The 11,610-nt window shown below is 42.7% G+C and overlaps 1 protein-coding gene and 2 pseudogenes across 1 annotated transcript; 2 read left to right on the forward strand and 1 right to left on the reverse strand.

Moving 5' to 3' along the window:
* Window positions 1-1,361: 1,361 nt before the first annotated feature.
* Window positions 1,362-2,660, forward strand: LOC133884968 (pentatricopeptide repeat-containing protein At2g22410, mitochondrial-like; annotated as a pseudogene).
* Window positions 2,661-2,664: 4 nt separating this feature from the next.
* LOC133884971 (uncharacterized) lies at window positions 2,665-3,945 on the forward strand (annotated as a pseudogene).
* A 95-nt stretch (window positions 3,946-4,040) lies between these two features.
* Window positions 4,041-9,652, reverse strand: LOC133885695 (PH, RCC1 and FYVE domains-containing protein 1-like). Its single transcript, XM_062325431.1, has 5 exons — window positions 9,087-9,652; window positions 6,145-8,222; window positions 5,916-6,062; window positions 4,987-5,531; window positions 4,041-4,535 (listed from the first exon to the last, which is right to left on the reverse strand). Exons 2-5 carry the CDS (start codon window positions 8,071-8,073, stop codon window positions 4,406-4,408), a joined length of 2,751 nt encoding a protein of 916 aa, XP_062181415.1. The 5' UTR covers window positions 8,074-8,222; window positions 9,087-9,652; the 3' UTR covers window positions 4,041-4,405.
* Window positions 9,653-11,610: the final 1,958 nt, after the last annotated feature.

Genomic DNA, 11,610 nt, shown 5'->3' on the forward strand with positions numbered 1-11,610 from the left:
GCCTCCCCTCCCGCTCTTCTCCCTCGACGCCGCACTCCGCGCCCACGCCCCACGCATCCCCTTCTCCGCCCTTCTCTCCCTCTTCGCCGCCCTTCTTCGCTCCCACCACTCGCTCTTCCCGACCGCTTCTCCTTCCCGCCTCTCCTCTCCGCCGCCGCCCCACGCTGCCAACATCCTCCTCCACTTCTAAGCTGCCGCTGGATGGCTCCTCGTCTGCCCACCACTTGTTCGACGAAATGCTGTTTAGGGACATCGCGTCCTGCAAACACCATGATGACGGCCTATGCTAGCGCAGTGGGTGGAATTGATACTGCACGCTAGCTATTTGATGGAATGCACCTGGGAAATGTGGTGTCTTGGAAATGTTATTATCAATGGGTATGTGAATAGGGTTCAATTTATCAATGGTAACCGATCTAAATTCACGGCTATCGAGCTTACCGCTCCGGTCTGGTTTCAGAAACCGAACGGTAACCGAATTTAAATTCAAAAAATTCAAAAAATCAAAAAATCTTTAAAAAAACTAGAGACAATTTTAAGACCTTATGTGATTTTTTTTCTCAAAAATAATGTCGTTTGTATCATATTCTACAGGGATAAAGTTTTAAAAAAATGAAAAAAGTTGAAGCGTGCGGCTCAGTTATTAACTCATATTAAGAAAAAGCTTAACATGCAAACACATATTTTTCTTGTGTAGGAAGTATCTTAAGAGGATCTTTAAAATTGATTTCATTTCATTTAGAGTTTTATTAATTTCTCCATGATTTTTACAATATTCATAAGCATAAAGTGAATATGTTAAGAAACAGCACTCTAATTAACTTTTTCATGTCCACCCTTATTTTTTCTACATAAAGCATAGTATAAATATACTAATAAAAGTGGTTTCACTAATTTTGGAGGTGTGATGGGTCAGTTATGAATTAATCTAGTCGCAACACATTTACACAATCTTGCATATTATAATAACTAATTCATGAGTTCATGTATTTTTAAAAGACATAGGATTATGTAATAAGACTAACAAAATTAGTTTCATGATTTTTGGATTAGCAAAAAGTAAACTATGCATTTAACTTGGTTTAACAAATACATTTTCTCACAGAAAAGTTTCAACTTTTTTATGAGTATAAATACTTTTATCATGTAGATCATAAAACCAACAAAATTTGTTTCACTAGATTTTAAGTTTAGATGAATTAGTTATTGATTTTACAATATTGAGTCAATTTTTGGGTTTTTTTTTGTTGAACTTCACTGAAAATTGAGAAAACCGAGCGGTTACTGATAGTGCAGAAAATTTGAGAAAACTGCTCAATAAATCGAGAAAATCGCTCGGATAATCTAGAGGTGGTGCGGCGATGATGGTCGGGGCAACCACGGTGTGCACTAGGCCGGGGAGATTGGGGACCGGGAGGGAGGTGCACTGTGCGTTCTTGCGCCATTTCGAGAACGATAACCTTCTGGTTTGGACTGCGTTGGTTGATATGTATGGCAAGTGTCAGAGGGTCGAAGTCGGGCAGGTCACGAGGAAGGTGTTTGATCGGCTCAGCATGAAGAATCTGGTACGCTGGAACGCAATGATCATCGGGCATTGCGTGTACGGTGAACCTGATGATGGGATCAGATTGTTCCATGAGATGATCGGACCAGGTGGGTTCCGATTTCCAGGATTAGTTCAGAGAGCAACATACTGCTACGTTATCATTTTCAAGCTTATCATATATCTCACACCTGGACTGCGTTTTCAGGGAATGTGCAACCGGATGGAGTCACTTTCATTAGTGTCCTCTGTGCCTGTGCCAGTTAGGTCTCTTGGACGATGGGAAGGCATACTTTGAGCAAATGAGCTCGATCCATGTACAACCTCAAGCCAACATTTGCGCACTATTGTGCATGGCCAATCAATATGGGAGTGTTGGGCTTCTGGAAGACGCCGAGGGCCTCTTAACAAGTGTGCCAGAGGAGTTGAAGGCACGTGCGATTGGTGGTTTACTTGGGCTGTGCCGGTGCCGAGGGGAATGGGGACCTGGGGAACGGTTAGCCCTCAGGTTGATCGAGCTGGAACAGAGCAATAATGCGCACTATGCACTGCTTTTCAGTGTGTATGCTGCTGCAGGAAGATGGGAATATGCCCACAAGGTGAAGACTATCATGAAGGAAAGAGACATGAGTTCAGCCCTGGACATCGTCTGGTGAACTTAAATGAGATTGCCCATGAATACAGAGTTAGGGAGAGAACCTGAGAATCAGGAGATATGTGCAATCTTGGATGACTTGGTCTCCAGGTTGAAGTTAGGTTGCAGAGAGAATGAACAAAGTGAATCTGGCATAAAATAGTTCAGATACACTGACAGATCATTTTTTTGGAGCTCAACAGTTTTTGAGTGGGCAGCTTCTGGAGGTTAAGTAAGACAGGGTTTGAAGAAGTGCATCTTCAGATGTATTTGTGCAAAATCACTTACGGGTATGCTACGACAGAAACGTTTGGAGCGGTAGTTTGCAGCACATGTTGACATATGTAACCTCAGAAGTGTGGTTGTGTGATCCACGAAGCAAACTCAGCATGCCCCAGCCCTGTTCTTCCATGGAAGGAAGGCCTCTGCCTCTGGTGGCAAGTTTCTGGTCTGGAGGAAACTTGGTATGGAAGTTTCTGGTGGGAAGTTAGCATTGTCGATATGATGATGTACACCTGATGAAACTGAAGAGAATGATGCCACCACTGCGTTTTGGTGACGTACCTCACCTTGACAATATAGCCCTGCGTTGTGTTGCTCTGCATTGGCAATGGCAGACACCATTCGTGTTGAGCCACTGCTTGTCCAATACCACGAGTTTATCAATTATGTACCTTGACTTCGCTGATCAAAAGGTTTGTTGTCTTGTATTATTTTCATTTAAACGTGTGTCTGTTTATTGTGTTCGTGTACTCCTTTTTGGTAATTTTGTTTTTGTTTTGCTGCAGATTTGGATTGAACCAGAAGGCCCAAAGCATCTCTCCCCTATATTCAGTAACCTGAGAGATGCTTATCTTTACAATATTTTCTCTGAGTGACCTAAACTGGACTATGTTTGTCCTTGAAGCCACACCAATAACCTGTATCTTAAGGTATAGTAATCTTTAGTTATTTTGATTCACGTTCTTTAACACTTACCATTGTGATATTGTTTTGCTACCTGTACTGTCGAATCAAGTTAGTCGCAGAAAATTTTCTTTTACGAATTAATTCTAGGATTCTTTTCTGTTCTTGAAATAAGGCTGTCATTTAGTAGATGACACAGATGAAATCAGCATATTTTAAAAAATTATACTTTGCAGCCTAAAGTTCTCCTGCTACTTGTCATCACTAAATTTCGGATAATATTTCAAGCTTGGTGTTACTTTTGTCTAACAGTGTGCTGTTTCATGAAGTTATCTCGGCATCCATGCGAAAGGAGTAGATGAGAGGATCAAGCATCGCCTCACTTCAAGCACCGCCAGTTGAGCCCACTGGAGATTGTAGGCTTTGTGGTGGATGAGAAGCAGATGAAGTACATAAGGCTTGTCATGGAGCGAGCTTTGGGCTTGAAGATGATTAGCTTGCTTGATCAACAGCCCTGCGCTAAGTGCGACGCCATGGATGCTGGTCGGTCCCCATCCCCGATGAGATGGAGATTTCCGGCGGAGGAAGAGGAGAAGAAACTGAAGGCAGCAGCTTGAATATGGCTTCTCATCTTCTGTTGAAATAAGCATAGGATGACATGAGTTTCCCATCATCCCATAAATAATTGTAAGCATTATAATTCACAGCCGGAGCGTTGTTGTTAGAATGCTTGCTGTCAATTGTGTATTGTAGGGCCAGTCAACTGTTATTTATTTTGGATTTCAAACGCGGAAAGGAAAGACATGGCAGAGACCTCATTTGTGTAAGACTTCAAGTAAATTATTGCTTATTTTGTGGCATATATCTCTATGCTGTGTTAGTGCCTGGAAACAAATCATGATTACCATACGAAACTGCAATAGCAAAATCCAAGCTGACTATTGAAGTTGCCTTGGCACAAAAACATAACAACTTTACCATATAATTATTACTGACGCATAAGCATATGCCTGAAAAGGAATGGTGACCTACAACAGGGCTCCTCTTTCCCTGACATTATTGGTTTCATGATTTCATCAGTTTTTCTATGTACATTTCACCAAAACAGGCTGATGGCATAGCCCTGGGCGATTCAATACAAAACAAAAGTTGACTATCATTCTATCTTGCGTAAAAAAAAATTGCCACGTGTCTTTTGGTATCTCCCAGTATCATGACCTTAGATTCGTGCCTCATTGGATATCTTGTAGCTGGTGATCTTCGAGTCTTGCAGTTTTTCTGCAGTGGAAACAAGTTCCATGATGTCACAGGTCATCCTCAAGTCAATACGCAGACCGGGTTGAGGCTGCTGACGACACACGTTCAGAGCTCTTCACGTTGTATCGCTCATACACTTTTTCACGGTTCTCAGTCCACCAATTTTCAGCCTGATGCTCACCAAATCGTCTTCGACTGCAAAAGTTTAAGTTTGGAAGAGGCAAGAATTAAAAATAAATTAAATGTTGCTGAGGAATATTGGCTTGTCAGTCATATAGCAGCCCAAGAATAGCTATATAGTATATACATTACTACTCTATGCTACACGTTATGGCAAAAGTGCTGATTTGCTTGCTGAAGAATCAGAGAATAATGCAGCCTTCATTTCTCTAAGAATGTCTAGTGTAGAAAATTTGTGCTCTTGACTATGTAAATACACTAAGCAAACTTTCATTCTCTTCGTCTGCATGTGCTACTGTGCCCAGTTACTGTATAATGTCTGGAAAGGTGAAGTGATGTGAAGAGTACCTATTAGTGATAAAGCAACTAGCACTGCAAACATCAATGTTTTGTAAGCCGTATGTGAAAAATGAAACTAAACAAAGTAGTAGTTACGCGAACAGAGATAAAATAATGCTTAATTCACCTGAAGCGAACCCTCTTTAGATCCCGAGTCCCATCACGGAGGGTTGTAAGTGTTATGTATACACCGGGTTCGTACTGCTCGATCCACTCGGCCTGAACTTGGTTGCTGTGTAATGATATTGTGCCTCGAGGCTTGTAGCCATCCTCACCATTTTGAAGGGACCTAGCATCTATGCTCCCATTATCTTCCACTCTACTGCTTGCTGTCAGCATCTCATCACTGCTGCTGCATGCTCTTCGATTAGGAAGCTCCGATTCGTGAGGACTGGTAATCCTTAGGCTGTGAGTGCTGCAATCACTATTTTCAATGACATTACCCAGTAGTTTATGTTGGCCTGAGATTCCATTGGAATGCGATGATCGTCCAGAGTTTGGACTATGTGCAATTGAAGCGGTGAGCAACTCATTCCGTGGCTGGTGAATACCATTCATGCTAGAGTAGTTAGCAGCATGTGACTCGATGCCATTTGGAACATGTACTTGCTTTGTCTCATTGACATTATAGACGCCGTGTTCTGGCGGCAATCTCTCAGCCATATCCTTCAGCTAGATAAGTCAGAGAAAAAGGCATAGAACAATAAGGATTTATCATCTATTTCTGATAAAATAAAGACACCTACTACTGTCTTCAGGTTTCTTAAACGTACAAAATTAGTCCAACTAATATTTCAGAAGGTTCTATGTACGAAATAAGCAAAGATGATTGTGAAAGGATACAGAAACAACAGAAATCACACATTTGACAGTGTTTTCCCCAGAAGGAACGGAATTTAACCACAAGGCAATGTGTTATCTAGGAAGTGATTCCAAACAATGAAAACCCGTCCAAGTTGAGTATTTTGTTATGCATGATTACTATATCAGTTATGTTGATTTGTTGACTCAATAAAACATCACATAAACCCAGAGAACTAAGCAATTGAAGCTTACCTGAGCTGTTAAAGATTTTATAACTTCTTTTGCAGCTTTCGATTTTGCAGATTCTTCTGCTACCAGTGTCATGGCCTCCTGTACTTTCTTGGCTGATTTTTGTAGCTCAAGTTCTTGAAGCTCACAGCGATTTCTCAGGTTATCAACCTAAAAAGATAAAATTACTAATTATGTTGCTACACAATAAAAATCAAAATCAAGGTTCTGCTGAATAATGAGGAATACACACCTGTGCATGCAGCCTTTCAACTTCCTGATTTAAGAGCTCATTTGCTTTCACGAGATTATCAGTAGCACTTTTTGAGAGAGAAAGACCATGAGCTGTTGGAACTGGTGTGGTAGAGCGTGGTGGACTCAGCTTGCGAGAGAAAGGGGAAACAGCCCTTGAAGATGTTACTGATCGAATTGCTGATGTGCGTACTGCTCTCGGAGCTGATCTGTTCATGTCTATGCCACCAGATAAGGCAATATCACTCAGCTGCAGTAGTGAACTAACTTGAGGATTCCGGAGAAATGACAATCCATCAGTTTTCTTTCCTTGTCGTGCTGCCTTGATATCCAAACTTCTAATCATATCCATATTACTAGGCAAAATAGGTTTCACTATTTTAGTGTCGCCATTGCTTTCACCAGGTTGGTATGGAACAGAGTCTTTCCTCTTGTTAGCTGAATTAGAATCTGATGCACTATTCAACTTCATGAAACATGAATCACAAACACGGTAAGGTTTCCCAGGGTTAGGAGCCAATGCTGCTCTCAAAGCCTTCCGTGAGGTGCATGCATTACAATGGACAAGTCCACAATTATAGCAGTTACGCCTCTTTCGAGTAAACCCAAATGGCTGTCGACATGAAGAGCACTGTGATTGGTCAGCTCCAGAAACCCATTTATGTTGGCAAATAGCAGCAGTGAAGTTTGCACCACAGGCTATGTACCTCACAGCTCTATCTTTCAATGCCTTAACCAGTGTAGGTATCTTCCGATCCTCTATATCTCCATGACCCAATCTTCCATTAGCTCCCTTTCCCCATGTAAAGACTTCACTCCTACTTGTCAAAATGGCAACATGGTAGGAACCACAAGCAACTTGGATAACATGTTCGCCCGCAATCTTGTCTTCAACTAAACACGGAACTCTTCCATCTGAATGAGGATTTCCAAGCTGTCCATAAACAGCATTACCCATGCTCAAGACTTGTCCAGAAGTTGTCAAGCCTACAGTAAGACAGTGACCACATGCTACCCTGTAAAAATCATAATCAATAAGGGTAGCCACGCAAGTCGGCTTAAGTCGAGCTTCTATATCACCATGACCAAGTCGATTCTTGTCACCATCTCCCCATGTGAATAGCTTTCCAGAAGATACCTTTGCACTTGAACTGGACCGAGTGACAATAACCTCTACAACAGCTGCAGTGTGCCATACACCACATGCCACTGCAATTGTTTTCAACTCTGACAATGACTCTACCTCCCTTGGGTAAGAAATGCTCTTTAAATCTCCATGGCCTAGTACCCCAAATGAACCGTCCCCAAAGGTAAATAATTGACCCATGGATGTAATCAAGGCTGTATGCCAGGTCCCACAAGAGACATAAGCAACTTGAAGACCTTCCAATGCTCCAGAAATCCTTTTAGGTATCCAGTGTCCTACATCAGTACCGTGGCCCAGAAGTCCAACATTGTGAGTTCCATCTCCCCAGGTATAAAGTTCACCCGTCGTTGTAACAGCACAAGTATGAAACTCCCCACAGGCAATAAAATCTACACTGGAAACTGTCAAAGACTCAACCAGATGAGGGTGAACAGAATCTTCCCGTGTTCCATGGCCAAGGCGACCTCCAGAATCTTCACCCCACGTAAAAACCTCACCATTTTTTGTGACCAATGCAGCATGCCTGACCCCACAATCTACATGATACACATCAAGAACTAAACTGGACTCCAATGGCTTTGGAAGGAGGATATCAGTCCTGCTAGTTGATCTAATTACAGTATCGGAACCAGTTCGTACAGAATTATCGCTGACAACCTCGCCCCACACATACACATCCCCTAAAGAATCGCATTCATCTTGTGCAGAACCATGGCTAGATGTACTTGGGGCACTAGAAATACTTGCTCTAAGAACATCTGAAGATGGTCCCTTTGTGAGCATATTGTTCACATCTGATCACAATGCGACCACAAAGCTAGAAGAAAACTACCAATGCACACAAAATCACTACTGCCACGGGAGTACTGTAGAGAAACAGTGCTGAACTGATGATGGAGGTATAAGCTAGAATAAGTGGATATCTCAGATACCTGCACAGATTTAACAGTAATGCATAAAAATCACCGTAGAAAAGGAAATTAATGGAGGTTTAAGCTAGAATAAAGTGGATATCTCAAATACCTGCAAATATTTAACAGTAACGAAAAAAACCATCGTAGAAAAGTAAATTGGACAACAGCTAAAACTTACTGTACGAGAAGAAGGGCAGCAAAACGTATGTTTAGATTTCAGGTTATCATACCACATGCTACTAGATGAGAAAGAAAAATAACCAGTTTTCCCAGCAACACCAAGGGAACAAATCCGGTCTAGAAACATTTAAATATAAATTGAAAATTGATGAAGAATGGTTCCGGATAGGAACCGGCCCAGGTTCACGCTATTCACAGGGGCAAAACTACCATGGACAGGTCAAATTCAAATTTGCACTTGAATTGGACAAATCAGAACTGCCAATTATTGAATTTAAATTTGACAAATCAAAACCACCCATGAATATAATGGTTCCCAACAATTATTGGCCGGGAACTTTCACCGTCTGAGGTCCGAGTTTTTGTTAAAAAAAAAAGAACTGGTATTTGAAACCCTGGTCCAGATCCATGATGGAAGGGTTTACCAGGAAATGGGACATGTCTGCTAGAGTAATTTTTAGACCATTATGACAATAGAGTACGCAAACATTAACTGGCCTAGGTTGAGTGAACTCACATTGTATGACAACAAAAAATTACTCCTTTCTTTCATCAGGAAAGAAAACCACAAAAACACTAGATTTCGCTCAGACATGCGCAAAGGAGCCCCCTTTCTCGCCGTCCCGGAACTAACAGACCAGGGCAAACATCAAACCATGGAAAAAATCAAAATATGTGAAGGAAGGCGAAAGATTCGCGTACCAGAGCTCCAGTGGGACGAGGCATCAACTCTCCATGCGCCCAAGAAACCTCTCATCCTCCGTCTCCGACTAGTGCGCTCCCTACAAGATCCACCCAGCCGGAGCGCCGCCGGAAGCCCGAAGGTCGCCGGCTGGCGTATGCCGGAGGCTGGAGTCAAATGCGCCACCTCGCCTCTTTCCTCTCCCACTTTCTCCGCTTCTTGGCTGTTGATCACGGGGGATGGGCTCCCTCTGCTTGTTCTTTGCCTTTGAGGAGCTCTTCTCTCTCTACTCCTCCTCCATTACTCACCCTGTTGGTTTCTTTCTCTTTTTTGCGTACTCATCATCTCCCCCACATGCACCTGATGCCCATGCCCATCTTGTGCTCTTGCTTTGGACTCTTCACTGTGCTGAGTTACTTAACCGTATGTGCTTCAAAAATACTAGTACTCCAGCTGGTCTTGGGCTTCTTGTCTGGCTGGGCTAGTCTAAGGAATACTTAATTTGTTGGTATGATCGACTTGCTCCTGTAATTTTGTTCTGATGATGACGATAGATTATGGGTTTGGTTACTGTTTAGATCTGGATGGTCTTATTCCCTTGTAAATTACTCTCTGACGGACAGACAGATATGCTTCTTTTGTTTCTGAAGAAACTGTCAAACTGATGCACTATTTATTTGACACCATGTCATTCTGATAATCGGGCGTCTCTAGCAGAAGCGGCAAAGCCAGCTGCATCACTGTAGCACCACGGAATGCCCCCTTTCACCCACATAGGATGAATGCTGAGTCTGAAAGAAAAAGAAGATTAATAGAAAACAGAGTAGTCATTGAAGATAAAAAATATAGTTTGTTATAATAGTGTTAGAGGATATTGTAATAATATTATAAGAGATGAATTTTTTAAGTATCTGTTGGAGATGATCTAACCCCTGTTAAAAGAAAGAGGAGGGAATTTGTGTTAGCAAGTAATATACTAGCAGCATGAATGGGTGATTAATTAGGTCATTTTGTTGAAATGTAGAAGGATTAATAGTTGATTAATAAACTGAAGGTGTTGCTTTTGAGAAGATCAAGTTGGGGAACAGGGTTGCAGATTACTGGACTCCAGGTTGGAAATACAGAGCGAAAGCAAAATAAACGTTTACCAACTTGAGTGTATAATAATCCTCCTCAAACTTGATGTAGACGCAAATTTGCCTAGTGTACCACAGCAGATCATCTGAAGAGTGGCTTCCAAAAAACTTGTCGATCGTCTTCTCGGAGCCAGTATTGAAATTGTATCCATGCAGCACATTTGTCTCCTTGTAAAAGAAAGCGAATGCTTGCAAGAATAGCCTTAGGCTACAAGAATGCATAACAGTATTTTTCCCTTTTAATTATTTTTTAGTTTTATGCTATACATTTGCATCATAATTCGATATTTTTCTGTACATTTATTTTCATTGATACTAGAGTCCATATTTTGTGTTGCCCATTGAACAACTACTGTCCTAAATGTTGCAATATCACAAATGGTCATTAGTTTGCTACATTGAGTAGTAAGGTAGTACTATACTATACTTCCTCCGTCCAATTCTCTAAGGCGTATTCCCCTTCGTCATCTGTACCAAGACGTCTCGTGCGTATTCGCGCAAGGACAAGTCTGCCCTCATTTAAATACGCGTAGTTCCCTTGCTAGCACACGCTCGCTGAGCCACGACCCCTCGCTCACCGCGCCACGACGCCTCACTCCCTGCATGCGTATAGCTTCGCACCCTCTCAGCGAGCTCCGTGCCAGCCTTAAGAACGTCGTCCATGCCGGCCTCATCGCTGCTTCCATCCTCTGACAACCGGCGAGCTTCGCGCCTGTGCCTGCCCGGCGAGCTTCGCGCCCTCCCGGCGAGCTCCATGCCCTCCGCGAGAACATCGTCCATGCTGACCTCGTCGCTGCTTCCATCCTCCGGCGACCGGCGAGCGCTACGCCCGTGCCCGCCCGGCGAGCTCCGTGCCCTCCTGTCGAGCTTCATGCCCGCCGTGAGATCATCGTCCACAGCAGCTTGCTATGTGTCTGTTCGACGAGAGAAGGAAGGATGCAAAACAGATGCACTTGCTATGTGTCTGTTTATTTTTCACAACTGCTACATTCGATGAGAAAGGTGCATTCAATAAGGGGTATGATGGGAAGGAGATGGAGAGACGCCTTATCTGGACAAATCGGAAAAATAGATGCACCTTAGAGAATTGGACGGAGGGAGTACTCTGCAATCACAATTAATAGGACTATATCATCCTTACAAGAAACAGCATTAAAGTGGTCCAACAGAACACAAGATTTGGATGAAACATGGAACACCCAGCTTTGAGTGCTGCCAGTATGCCTTGTCCCTGATCCCTCGTGCCTCACCGGGGTATGCCCCGGTAAATAAAAATAGTTGGCTCTTGTGAAGCCATAAGGCTCTTGTGAAGCCATAATAAAAATACGACATGCACAAAGTTTGGATGGTTTCGTTAATCTCACTAAACACGGTTGTGTACGTGTGTGGGGTTGGTGTGTGCGCACGT

Source organism: Phragmites australis, chromosome 11 (assembly GCF_958298935.1).
Source record: "Phragmites australis chromosome 11, lpPhrAust1.1, whole genome shotgun sequence".
NCBI lineage: Eukaryota > Viridiplantae > Streptophyta > Magnoliopsida > Poales > Poaceae > Phragmites > Phragmites australis.

What these genes read in the sequence shown, in the direction of transcription:
- LOC133885695 (XM_062325431.1), bottom strand. Translation starts at nt 8,073, where the DNA reads ATGCTCACAAAGGGACCATCTTCAGATGTTCTTAGAGCAAGTATTTCT. An exon ending in TAAAATCTTTAACAGCTCAG is followed by an intron (nt 5,532 to 5,915) that starts GTAAGCTTCAAT and finishes TGACTTATCTAG; the next exon opens with CTGAAGGATATGGCTGAGAG. An exon ending in CTAAAGAGGGTTCGCTTCAG is followed by an intron (nt 4,536 to 4,986) that starts GTGAATTAAGCA and finishes AAACTTTTGCAG; the next exon opens with TCGAAGACGATTTGGTGAGC.